The sequence below is a fragment of the Xenia sp. Carnegie-2017 genome, unplaced genomic scaffold (assembly GCF_021976095.1).
Source record: "Xenia sp. Carnegie-2017 unplaced genomic scaffold, XeniaSp_v1 HiC_scaffold_20, whole genome shotgun sequence".
NCBI classification, from domain to species: domain Eukaryota; kingdom Metazoa; phylum Cnidaria; class Anthozoa; order Malacalcyonacea; family Xeniidae; genus Xenia; species Xenia sp. Carnegie-2017.
The window spans coordinates 4,780,409-4,794,493 of record NW_025813483.1 but is presented as its reverse complement, the minus strand read 5'-3'; the positions used below and the strand labels follow the sequence as shown (position 1 = coordinate 4,794,493).

The 14,085-nt window shown below is 35.1% G+C and overlaps 1 protein-coding gene across 1 annotated transcript; it reads left to right on the top strand.

The window, feature by feature from the left end:
• The first annotated feature begins 349 nt into the window (after positions 1-349).
• LOC124442549 lies at positions 350-13,796 on the top strand. Its single transcript, XM_046993051.1, has 11 exons — positions 350-419; positions 494-544; positions 1,405-1,623; positions 2,713-2,861; positions 3,407-3,513; positions 4,431-4,635; positions 6,006-6,206; positions 7,104-7,205; positions 8,523-8,812; positions 12,492-12,535; positions 13,425-13,796. The coding sequence occupies exons 1-9, from the start codon at positions 395-397 to the stop codon at positions 8,787-8,789; spliced, it is 1,326 nt and encodes a 441-aa protein (XP_046849007.1). The 5' UTR covers positions 350-394; the 3' UTR covers positions 8,790-8,812; positions 12,492-12,535; positions 13,425-13,796.
• Positions 13,797-14,085: the final 289 nt, after the last annotated feature.

The window sequence follows — 14,085 nt, the reverse complement described above, 5'->3', positions numbered from 1 at the left end:
AATTTGACAATTTTTATCACGATCTATCCTGCCAATTTGTTGACGTGTTTGTCTGTGCTTCTCTCTAAAACCGTACACCTCTATGATAAGTGTTTTTTTTAACTTGTTCGTTAATTGCACTGAAATTTAATGAAGAAAAAAGCAAGGATTAGCAAGTACTTGCTTGTTTATTTAAGGAGCGCAGATATGTTTCTAATCTGAATTGGTATTTGCCTTTTTATTTATAACCAAAAATAGAATTTGCTGTCTTAAGTAATTTCCATAATCTGCGTAACCAAGACGCGTGTACATCGACGGGAGTAAATCCCCGGGATTTAACATCGTATTTTTGAAAGCGTTCCACGGTTGTCAATGTAATGATGTCAGACAGGAGAAAAGTAAAACCTCTCACAAAATGGGAATAGCTATTTCAAAACCAGGTTTGCTGTCGTGAATTCTTTGTTTGCTAGTTGACGCTTGCGTTTTTATTGCTTGTATTTTTGCTTTGTAACAGGAAAGCAAAGTTTTGTGCAAGAAAATCCGAAGTTCAAGATAGTCCTTGTAGGTCTGTAAAAATGTGCATGTCCCTTGCATGTATATATGACCTGCCTTTTTTACGTTTTTCTTGGCGGCAGATTAATACCAAGGGATGCAAGTATTGTTGCTAGTGTTGTCTAGAAGCATTCGAGTGACAAATCTGCCTGCCAATGCCAGAATAACGTAATTAAGTGCCAGGCATGTCGTCTATTGCAGCGTTACCAGACTTCCAGTCATGTACTAGCGTATGCTAGTAGTTACTTAGTCAAAACTGGAATGCCTTTAATTAAATATGCCTTTATTTGCATTAATCCAAAGTAAAAGTCTTCTATTTTTAACTCACTCTCATTATAAACTTCACTTGGCCACAAAAGAAAGAGAGCTTGTTGTATGTATTCTAGGCTTCAAATTTTGGCAGAAGTTGGTCATTCAGTTTTATGAAATAAAAACATTAAAACGCATGCTGTGATTGGTCTAGAGCTGTGTTTGCATTAACCTGTGCAAAACACATCCGAGCTCAACCAATCAAATCAATCAAAGCAATCCATCAGTCAAAGAGAATTTGCAAATCGATCATGAATACATTTTAGAGGAAAAATTAAAATGTTTGTCTTTTTCACAGTATTTTACTTTATAAAAGAAATTAAAGATGTTTTTCGTCTTTGCACTGGCTTATGCAAACCTTGGAGATGTATGTGAGAACTCTCGAGCATGTGCAACCCTCGACCTTTGGTCTCGGACTTGCACTGATCTGCTCTCGAGTTCTCCCAAAGGTCTCCTGTGTTTGCATAAGTCTGTGCAAACACAGTAAACATCTTTTATTTCTTAAATATTGAGTTCAATTCAATGGATGTGAGTTTTCATCTTAAACAAATTTTAATCCCGCAGGGGAACCTTTTGTTGGCAAGAGCAGTATATTCCTTCGATATACCAAAAACCAGTTTGACTACAGTTATCAACCAAGCGTATCTGTTGCAATTGGTAATGTGGTGAAAAAGGTCAATATACCATATCAAGAAGTGGTATCTGTGGTAATATGGGATATCCCAGGACGTGAGGAAATGGATCTGCGAAAGAGCTACTATAAAGATGTTGATGCAGCAATTGGTTGGTTAAATACAGTTTGAAAATGCAAATATTGAAATATTTAGTTTATAAGTTCAAGAAGTGTTTGTTTTACAATTGGCCTTAAACTTGCATGTCATTGGTTGTTCAATTCTATGAATGACCAATCATATAAAGACTTCAAAAACAAAGTAAACTAGTGTAGAAGAAACTTTAAAAGTTTGAAAATGAGCCTTCAAGACATTGTGCATACTAAATTTTGAAGGAAAAGGAATGAAAAAGGGAAATGCTGAACAAAATATTTGTTTTGTAAAATTCATTTGCAATAAAGAGGGGGACATGATTATATCGAATTTTTTACTCATATGATAATTTATATTTTCAACTGAATAGATGAATATACACCCCCCTTGCTAATTCGTATTCTAGGCATGGCATAATTATATTGATTTTCTTACTTAGATGATAATTTATATTTTCAACTGAATAAATGAATATACACCCCCCTTGCTAATTCGTATTCTAGGCATGGCATAATTATATTGATTTTTTTACTTAGATGATAATATATATTTTCAACTGAATAATATGAATATACACCCCCCTGCTAATTCACATTCTAGGCATGGCATAATTATATTGATTTTCTTACTTAGATGATAATATATATTTTCAACTGAATAATATGAATATACACCCCCCTGCTAATTCACATTCTAGGCATGGCATAATTATATTGATTTTTTTACTCAGATGATAATTTATATTTTCAACTGAATAATATGAATATACACCCCCCTGCTAATTCACATTCTAGGCATGGCATAATTATATTGATTTTCTTACTTAGATGATAATATATATTTTCAACTGAATAATATGAATATACACCTGCTAATTCACATTCTAGGCATGGCATAATTATATTGATTTTTTTACTCAGATGATAATTTATATTTTCAACTGAATAATATGAATATACACCCCCCTGCTAATTCACATTCTAGGCATGGCCCTGATCAATTTCCTCTGCTATTTGTAGTGGTAATAGATCTTCAATCCATAATCCGCAATTTCCTTTTCCAATGTATCACTGGATTGTAGTGTTTAAAAACAATTTTTTCTCTCCAGTTGTGGTGGATGTTTCACAAATAGACACCATTGGACTAGCTCCCACATGGAAACAAGATGTTTTAAATCATGCGCAGTTCACTGCATCCCACGATAGTTCAAAGTCTATCCCAGTATTACTCCTTGGAAATAAAGCAGACAAGTTAGAGGTACTTCATGTTATTATCTTCTTTGCTTCTTTGTCGTTTTGTTTCCACGTTTTGTGGGTCGGTATCTGTATGATCAAGGTGTATAATTGGTTCAAACTGCGTACAATAAAGAATCAATACAAATCTAAACAGTGAATTGTTTCTGTTCATCTCTATGACTTGATTAACCCAACCACCCATTTATATTTTCTGCTGGACTGACTCCCGCCAAAATTTAAAACTAGCAATGTAACTAGTTCTTGTCTTTTCACGCTCGACCAATTAAAAGATAGTTCATTATGACGAAAAATACATCAAGATATCAAGTTAAATAAATTTGTGGCTTTTAAAGTGAAACTTAAAGTTAGCATTTTTAAAACTGAGAAAAATTGTTTGCGTACGCGTCCTCTTTGAATTTGTGGCACCTTTCCACCCTAGAAATATCTTAAAACTTGCAATCCAAACTATACTTGGGTTGAAATCTAACAAAGTGGAAATATTTTAGGAAAGTTGTTTTTCATAAAATAATGTTTGCTTGTTTGAAATTTTTATATTGACCTTTAAAGGAACGTCCTTCGACAAATGAGGATGACAATGTTTCTTCAAAAATATCCTTGAGTTCTGTCTTAAAAGAAATGGAAGAGACGGCCGTTCAGCACGGTTTCATTGGAAGGTAATGTTATATGAAATGTTCATGTGCATGGAATGTATAAAGACTTGCAAAGAAAGAAAAAGCTATTTCCACTAAAGAAAGACCCAGTTTCCACGATACAGTAAAGCCTGTTTTCCACTAGCCACTTATCGTAACGTATCGTAGCAAAACGTAACATGGCGCATGCGTACTAATGAATTTGATGGTCAATAGGCGCAAGCACGCATGCGCCATGTTACGTTTTGCTACGATACGTTACGATAAGTGGCTAGTGGAAAGCAGGCTTAATACTTTGAAAACGGTACAAATCTATACCGTTTCCTTTGCGTTACGATTCGGCGAAACTTTTTTCTCTTCTAAAAATGACGCGATAAAATACTCGAACGTAGTTGCCACGGCGATGGATATGGTCAGCAAAAATAGATAGACTTCAAATAAATATAACTCAAATAACGTTAAAGCCAGCGTCAATCCGGGGTAGTGTGAACACGACGCCAAAACGAAACAAAACTCTTACGGTATCGTGTGAGCAATAGGTACAAAACGTTACGAAACTCTTCCGGTAGAGTTTATTACCGGTATTGTGTGAACAGTAGCTATAAAACGTTATGAAACTCTTCCGGTAGAGTTTATTACCGGTATCGTGTGAACAGTAGCTATAAAACGTTACGAAACTCTTCCGGTAGAGTTTATTACCGGTATCGTGTGAACAGTAGCTATAAAACGTTACGAAACTCTTCCGGTAGAGTTTATTACCGGTAATGTGTGAACAGTAGCTACAAAACGTTACGAAACTCTTCCGGTAAAGTTTATTACCGGTAATGTGTGAACAGTAGCTACAAAACGTTACGAAACTCTTCCGGTAGAGTTTATTACCGTTATTGTGTGAACTTTGTCTAAATGTCAATAATTATAAGACTTTATTCTTAACCCATTAGCGTAACTGTATCAGCGAAGGATGGAGACGGTAGTATATATACAGCAATTCAGACTTTGGTCCGTCATCTTTTAAATGGTAAAATGAAGAAGAAAGACAAGAAAGTGGTCCTTGAAAATTTCTTTAACGCGAAGAAAATGACTTCCAATGAAATGGACGATGTCACGGAGTCCTTTCAATCTTTTCCAAAGACTGGAATCAAGGAGGTACGTATGAGGCTGTAGTCTGTTTTATTTACATCACTAAATGTTATGCTTTTGTTTAAAAAAAATGAACAGGTTATAGCTAGTGCTGTGGCTTTTGTTTAAAAAAAAATGAACAGGTTATAGCTAGTGCTGTGGCTTTTGTTTAAAAAAAATGATGAACAGGTTATAGCTAGTGCTGTGGCTTTGTTTAAAAAATGATGAACAGGTTATAGCTAGTGCTGTGGCTTTTGTTTAAAAATGAACAGGTTATAGCTAGTGCTGTGGCTTTGTTTAAAAAATGATGAACAGGTTATAGCTAGTGCTGTGGCTTTGTTAAAAAATGAACAGGTTATAGCTAGTGCTGTGGCTTTGTTTAAAAAATGAACAGGTTATAGCTAGTGCTGTGGCTTTTGTTTAAAAAAATGAACAGGTTATAGCTAGTGCTGTGGCTTTGTTTAAAAATGAACAGGTTATAGCTAGTGCTGTGGCTTTTGTTTAAAAAAAATGATGAACAGGTTATAGCTAGTGCTGTGGCTTTTGTTTAAAAAAAATGAACAGGTTATAGCTAGTGCTGTGGCTTTTGTTTAAAAAAAATGATGAACAGGTTATAGCTAGTGCTGTGGCTTTTGTTAAAAAAAAATGAACAGGTTATAGCTAGTGCTGTGCAAACTGGCCTTTCATTTCGAGTTCACAGCGCTATTGCCTGCATAAAATTTCAGAAATAGATAAGCTCTAAAGATCGCAAATACCATGGTGAATGGTAAAAGTAGTAAGTTAATAGTTGTTAAAAGAACTGTTTTAAGTAAAGAGCACTAACCAATAGTTCTAAATTAAACGACACGATGCATTTCGGCAGACTACTCCTTAGTTGTCAACGTCTGCAAAATGAAAATTTAAAATCTACCGATATTATAATGCCAAGAAAAAGTGTACTTCATCTCCAAAATGGAGATGACGCTCAAAACAACGATAAATTGAAAACATAATTTCATAACATTTCTTTTAGAAGTATTTGTGTTGGTGCTCTTTACTTAAAACAGTTCTTTTAAGAACTATCACCTTATTACTTTTACCATTCACCATGGTATTTGCGATCTTTAGAACGATTTTCAGAATTGTCACCACGAAAATGTCTCTATTTTATTAAATAGATTAGCGTAAAAATATCCTTTTAACTAAGTTGCTTTTGTTGGTAGCTTAAAGTTACGACTGCTCTGTCTTAAAGGTTTAAATGAACTTCATATTTCCGTGGAGAAAGATGTCGTTGAAAAATATCATTGCAATCTTCCCAGTCCAAACTTGTAAATAGGGGAAGAGCAATAATACACTTACCCTCCCCTCCCTGTGTGTTTGCTAACAAATCTGTGTCATGGCATGGCATCATATTGCAGATTGATGACGTATTCAAACAGTGCGAAGAACCAATGAAACTTATTGAGGGAACTATACTAGAGTATACCCGAGCACTAATCATATTTCAACGAAGTTGTTGCATTGCCGATCTTACACCAAGTACTCGATCAAGCATTGAAGAATGCATTATGGCGCTGAAGGAAGTTACTGTGGATAGTGAAGAAAACAGTGGAATGAAGGTATGTTTATGGATATGTGAGGATATTATATGGTGCTTATAGGTTTGCAATGACTTTGCCTTTTTTTATTGCTTAGTGGAGTCGCCTTTAAGCAGTAACGCATCTAATGTAGCTCAGTACTTGAATTGTTTTTAGTTGTTTTGCATCAACAAAAGAATACCTAAAGTTTTTGTTGAAACCTTTAATTGTCCCAATCAAAAGTAAATATTCAAAAATCGCTTCAGCTTACAGTTTAAGGAATATGCAATAGGTTGCAGGTTGCAGAACTTTGTTGTGAAACTTGTCAGTGACGTAACCAGCCCGCAAATTCAGTCCTGCTAAGTAAATTTTACTGTGCTTACTCATTGTAAAAACAATAAATTTCTAAAGAAATGATTAATGTTAATGTGAGTAATTTACATAGCAGGACCAAAACTAGCTACTGTTTATTTGTACGGTTAGCAATCTCAGTGTTCCTATTGGTCAGAATATGTAATTTACTGACTGTTATAGTGTTATTCACATGCGTAATAAGATATGCGTAGCTCAAGAAAATTAATGGAGTGACCGTACTGTTTCTTTCCTTTATACTGAGATCTAGTCAGCCGAGATATGATGTTCAATGTTGAGCATGCTTGTGCGTATCTATATTAGTGTTCTGACCTGTACTTCGTGTAAGCGTTCTGTTCTTTACTTTCTAGGTATTAGTGTACTGATTTGTACTTTGCATAAGTATACTGTTCTCTACTCTGTATATAAATGATCTACCTTAACTTTGTACAAGTGTACTGACTTAGACATTGTATTAGTTTATTGACGTTAACTTTGTAGAAGTGTCGTGATTTGTGTATATTTTTTGTATTATTGTACTTCATTGTCCTCGTGTATTTTTTAAACTATTTGTTTTTAAATGTTTAGTGCGTAAATGACGGAGGTTTCGTAAAGATTGTCGTCCTGGATGATGTTATTGAGGATCTACCTGGACCAGTTAGCAAAATTCTGCGATTTTTCCACACAAAGGTTGGTAAAATTAGTTTAAAATATCACTGCTTGTGATTGCTCTTACGTCAGGGATATGAAAATATTACATTGCCTAGTTTTACTTTGGCAAGCTTTAATTGATTTGAGATGTTGAAGCTAGATGGAAGCTAGATGTGCGTCTATTGTAGTTGTAACAAAATGACGATTGTGAAAGTTACGTTCTGGCTGCTGTAAAACATTACATCAATCATGCATTTCTTTTTTCTATATTTCTGTTGTATGGAGAACACTTAATTTTATTTAGGCGTAGGAATTATGACGTTATAAAGATCGCAAATACCATGGTGAATGGCGGAAGTAATAAGTTAATAGTTCTAAAAGAACTGTTTTGAAACTAAAAGACACGATGCATTTCGGCAGCAGGCTACTCCTCAATTTTCATTCAGCAGACGTTGACACTTGACGAGTAGTCTGTCGAAACGCATCTTGTCTTTTAGTTTCATAACAGTACTTTTAGAACTATTGGGTAAGTGTTCTGTGCTTAAAACTGTTCTTTTAATAACTATTAACTTATTACTTTTACCATTCACAATGGTATTTGCGATCTTTAAAACGATTTTCAGATTTGTCACCACGACTAAGTCTCTATTTTATTATTATGACGCTTCGCTCTAGCAAGAACTACGTTGCGAATGTATAGTTGATAACCTGTTGTCTGACAAATCTAATGAATCGTTTGTGTCGAGTGAAATACAAATGTTGGAGCAGACTGCTCGTGCGCAGATATTTTCATTAGTAATGTGTGACTGAGCAAGCTTGTTAATCCAAACGCAGTGCAATTTGATCCGGTCGATCATTGCCATGACCATGAACTTAAACTGTTGGTCGTGTGGACTGCACATGCTCAGATAAGTTGTGATCTAGAAGCAAGCTACTGTACTCTCCAAACAATGCTAGGAGATACAGTTGATTGGTATGAGCTCCGTTAATTAGTCCAGTGGACTACGCAAGAATTCAGTCTTATATGCGTGTAGTCTGTCTTCTTTAACTTACTGCGACAAATACATTTTCAAAGTTGATACCTGATTGACCCTTGTTTGGCCAATGTGCCCCCCGCCCCATGCGCAGACTTCGATACAGTAGCATGGTTGTAGATTTATTAAAGATGTTGTGATTAGCCATTAATGGTACTCTGGCTTGGGGGTACATAAGTCAAAAGTAAAGAGACAAATGTATTTAACATATCTAAGGTTGATTCCAATTACAAATGGAAAAGGCAGTGTTTGTTTAACACTTAGCTTTAACCTAAGATACATAGTTGTTTATACTGTTTTTAAATTTTAGTTTATTGTTTAGGTTGCGCTAGCTGCCAAGGATCTTCTCAGATTATGTACATCCTCGATCGTCTCTCTTCAAGACAACGAGAATGAATTACGTCATCTCCTTGATACGTACGATGATCTCGCCGCGAATTCTGGACTGACCGCTAAACGACGACGTCATGTCTGGATTGATGTGGAGACTAATCGTTCTCGTGTTGAGGAATCGCGGCTTGCGGCTGTGAAAGGTTTGGAAGCAGTCGAAAACGATTGTGCGAAGATCAAGGCTGCAATGCTTTGGTAGTTGCATTTATTTCTATTACGAAGGTAGGTGATTTCATTTTTTGTGAGGGTTAGCCCGAGCCTTGACTTAAATTGTATTTTTTGGAAAAGGAGGCCTGGTATTGAAAGTGTGAGCACTGGCTCATAAAATTAAATATTACTTAAGTTGTTATGAAAATTGCTTCCGTTATGAAAAAAAGATGTTGTATTAAATAAGACTGTTTTGTCAAATTAGGAAATTCGTCATTCTGAAGGCACTAAGCAATAGGACTTTGACTAGCGGTTTTTTGCTATGTTTGCTTTAATTGTTTGGTATTAATTATCTTCACAATGTAACACAAACATTGTAAAGACAAACAAAATGTCTTCCTCCATAGTCATGAAATTTTACACTTTACGTATATCAAATTAAGTTCACCACATCTTTTTACACCATGATTTCAAACTGCGCAAGAGCCCAAGCTCCAAGCTTTTAACATTCACCTGCTATTATATGGCTATTACGACAAAAAATATTGATTTTGTGATATGAATAACGCCGGCCTTCCATAGCCACGCGGGGAATGAGAGGTGCATGTATGAGGAAGCAGTTGACCTGTGTGTATGTGTGTAACTTTACAAGCCATAGGGAGGAAGAGATGAAGGTGGAATGAAGCGATTGACTTGTGTGCTTGTGTGTAACTATAGCAGGTCATAGGGAAGAAGAGCTGAAGGTGGAATGAAGCGATTGACTTGTGTGTTTGTGTGTAACTATAGCATGTCATAGGGAAGAAGAGCTGAAGGTGGAATGAAGCGATTGACTTGTGTGTTTGTGTGTAACTATAGCATGTCATAGGGAAGAAGAGCTGAAGGTGGAATGAAGCTGTCGACTTGTGTGTTTGTGTGTAACTATACCATGCCATTGAGAAGGGGAGGTAAAGGTGGGCTGAAGCGGTCGACCTGTGTGTTTTTGAGTAGGTACAAACGATAGGAAAGGAAAGGTACAGGTGAGGGTAAACGTTTGAGCCATGTTTTTCATCCATCGACCACAACTCATGTTACCTAATACATCGTTTGTGTCTTAGCGTCTTCAATGAACATTTCGTTTGTTGTTTTTTGTACAAGATTGAAAGTCATGATTTTATTAGTGCAACGCATCAGTTTCTTAGGATTTACTGTTGATTACCTAAGATGAACAGCTGATGTCAAATTTAGTCGGTTTGATGAAGGAAAGCTATTGATTATTTTACTGAATTTAATGACTATTATTGATGATAAAATTTAACGTCAAGTCTACTGATTTCACCTTATGATGGCAATTTGAAGGTTTATATCTTTTTGGATTTCGTTTTCACGATGTAGTGTTATCTATTAGCAAACTACCGTGTTATGCTAGTATTATCGGTTCGAGATGAAATTATACTGTTTGCACTGCGCTGTTGCACACAGATAAAGTTTTACTGTTTGTACAGCGCTGTTTGTGCGCAGGTGAATGTTATCAAACTCCGTCCTTTTTTTCTTCAAAATTTGCATGATAATGCTGTTGTTTTTTTTCTACATTTAAATGTTGTTGATAAATGTTGTAGCCAGTACATTGAATGCATTGCTAGCTAAATTGATGTTTGTTTTAAAAGCGTGGGAAAGCAACATGCTAAGTTTCATGTTTGTTTGTCTGTCAATAAAAGTCTATATAGTTTTGTGTGTTGTCTGTTGGGAAATACGCACAAGTTGAGATTATATAACGTGTAAACTTTATGTATAATATGTATTGTCTTGCCTTCCACATTGTCATCAAAATAATCTGTTTAGGCAAACTATTTTTCTGTTTTTGTTATCGAAAATCTATGATCTAATGGAAGCGCAGCAAGATATTTTGTGAGTATATGTTTGTGAGAAAATCCATTTAGTATATTGGCTGAAATAATTGTGAACTAAATTAGATTTTCGTTTCATCTATATGTATGAAATGTGAAGATAAACCACTAATAACTCGTTATCGATTTAGCTATGGGTAGCTATAGTCTTTGCTTTTTGTTATTAAAAACTCTTGATAAGCGACAAAGTGTGTATAATATCTGACAAAATTTATCAGATAAGACTCGTATTTTTTTGGGTACTAAATCAAAATATCAATAAATATATTTCGAAAATGAAAACCCTAGTACTTAAGATGGCCGTAGAACGCTTAATATATTACTTTATATGCAAATACTATTCGGCACACTGTGATTAAATATAAATTTAATTTGGCTGCTTCACAGCTTTCTTGCTAATATCGAATGAATTTTTTCAAACATATGTCTTCTGAAAAGTTGGGCTTCGGCATTTGTCATAAATACTCATGTTCGGTAGTCGGTTGTAGAAAAAAAAGCGTTTTTAGCTAGCTAAGTATCTCTGTTAGTGTGTGGCTACATCCTTGATAGTAGTGTATAATTTAAGAGACACACATTACTCTGCAGGCGTCCTCTGAATTTTCACATCTTTAAAGTTTCTGAAGTTGAATAAATAGAAAGAACGCGGCAATTTTTAACTGCTTGCAGGTAGCTATGCCATTCATATAAATACATATATTTAAAAATATTGTGTGTATAGCATACGTTTTGTCTACACGAAAACTTTTTTACGACTATATATAAAATGAGTCGATTAAAAAATATGCAAAATCGAATCTACAAAGCCAAGTTCAGGTTAATTCATGATGGAAAATTGCAGTTTAATATGTGTACTTCGACGTCACGAAAAATAGACTGCATGCAATCAACACGCGTTGCTAGCGAAATGTTATGTTGATTTTTAAATCTATTATTGCGAACACGATTTAACTAAAAAATACGCAAATCGCCAGACAAGATTGCACAAAATGTTCTCTTTCTATTTACATGTATATGTAACTTCTATTTTTATGGACTTTGTAGTATTAGCGATTCTTTTATCTCTGTAAGTACAGTAATTAATTTTGGCTATTTTTACTTTTTCGTCGCGTCTTTATACGACATGTAAGTTTTGCAGAAACAGAATTGAAGAAAGACCTTTGCTTTGCCACAATTATATGAAATGTGGAAATTTATGTACTCAAGAAATGAAAAAAAAAATGGTCAAAATGGTGTAAATATGATTAATTCAGTAAATAAACTCCTTGGAGAAGGTGGAAGCTTCTTGAAGAATGAAGGATGCATGAAAGACTGAAAATGCCTGAAAGATGGAAGTTGCCAAAAAAAAATAAAGGATGCTTGAAGATGCTCGAAGGTTGATGATCGAAGAGTGCTTATGTTATGGAACATGCTTGAACGATAAAAGCTTTGTGGCATTGAAGATGCTTGAAGGATGAAATAATCACAAAATTGTCGAGTCAATCATCTTTTTTTTTTGTTCAATTTTTTTTTCACTACTTCATTTTGCCAACACTTAAAAATGAGAATCATTTGGTCAAAATCTTCTCCATGCAAAGCGATTTACTGTTTTTGCTAACTTTGCTAGCTTTATTAACGTTGTACGGTGCTAACTTTTTGCAATGCGTTATGAAGTGTTTTGATTTATGTTGTTTTAATATTTTTGCGTCGGTGGATACTATTTAAAGCTTAACTTTTTTCAATGCAAGCTGTTCAAGCCGTTTGTCTCATTATAAATCCCATTACCGCATGTTATACGTCTGGTTTTTGCATGTCAAACGGCACGTTGATTTTGATGATTGGCTGCTTAAATAAGACAAATGATCATTTTTAAATATTATTTCATTTCTCCGCAGCCTTCTTGTGATAGAACAATTTGAAATTTGATTTGCATTTCGAGGTAAGTTTCCATTTTATGTTGTACTATATATCGTAGTTTTTGTTGATTATATGAAAGTAAATTTTATCTGCAAGTGCTTTTTTTAGTAAAGTGAATGATTTGAACCCGGGAGTAACGTTACATGTTTGTAGATGCAGATCGTCCAAGTTAGTACAGTCCTGAAAAGGATTTTTGGTGTTGATACAGACTGACGTTTTGACAAACTTGGCGGTTGTAATCTCCTTGACTTTGAAGATGACTACCGCTAAGGTTGTCGAAACGTCAGTCAACAACAACAAAAACATTCCTTCTCAGAACTAATAACCTGGACGATCTACATCTACAAACATGTAACTGCTTTTTGTATTCATTATGTCGTGCAGATTAATTTAGCTTGTTAACTTGTGGAAACATTGCGTAAGAAATTTTTTCATCTCCTTATATCTCTGTCGTAGTGAGAATGTTACAAAAGAAATTAGTGTACATAATCTTTTTATATTCGAGTCATAGTGAGGATGGCACGTAAGAAATGAATGTGATCATGTCTTTATACTTATGTCATAGTGAGGATAGTAAGAAGTCAATGTATACTTGATCTCCTTATACTTATGTCATAGTGAGGATAGTACATAAGAAATCAATGTACTTTATCTCCTAAACTTATGTCATAGTGAGGATGGTACATAAGAAATCGTTGTACTTTATTTCCTTATGCTTATGTCATAGTGAAGATGTTCCATGAGAAATGAATTTCTTTTATTTCATTATACGCAATCTCTTTAATGTTAACATAATGGTTCTCATTCTCGGTGTTTAAAAATAGTTTGCAATCACTAACATCTCACAGATTATTATACTTTAACTCTTATCTTTGACAGCATTAATCTCGTTAGCCTCACTTTATTTTTAGATCTCATACGATTGTCTTGTCCTTCCATTAAAATGTCCAAAGGTTTGAACGCAAACGCTATGCGATGTTTTGGGGTGTGGCCAAACCCGGAAATATCCTTTACAAACGCTATTGTGTCGTCGCTATTCTCCGTGGTTACAATCCCCGGTAATCTTCTAGTCGTCATAGTCATCTTCAAAAATCCCAACGGTAAAATGCGAACGCCTTTCAACTGGTTCATTTTCAATCCGCCGTAGCCGACCTTCTCGTTGGCATGATTGTCGAACCACTGTCTATGGTCGTACACATCCGTGAGGACTGGGTCTTGCTATCAAATATGACGTATATCTGAAGCCAATCTACTTCACTTCCTGTACGGCATCCGTCTTTAGTCTGGGCATGTTGACGGTCGACCGCTACATTGCCATAGCAACACCAATGGAATATCGCGCAAAGCTGAGTAATAGCCGCGCTGTGTACAGTTCTTTGGGTATCTGGTTTGTTTCTATTGCACTTCCTTTTCTTCAAAGGGAAATCGGATTCCTTTGGTACTTTTCGTATTTGGCAACGCGTCTGTCTTGGTCACTTTTTTGTATTGCTTTTCACATACCTGCGCGTCCATTTCAAGTTGCGCTTGCAGATAAAGCAACTCGAAGGTGTCGTTATACCAACGAGAAAAATC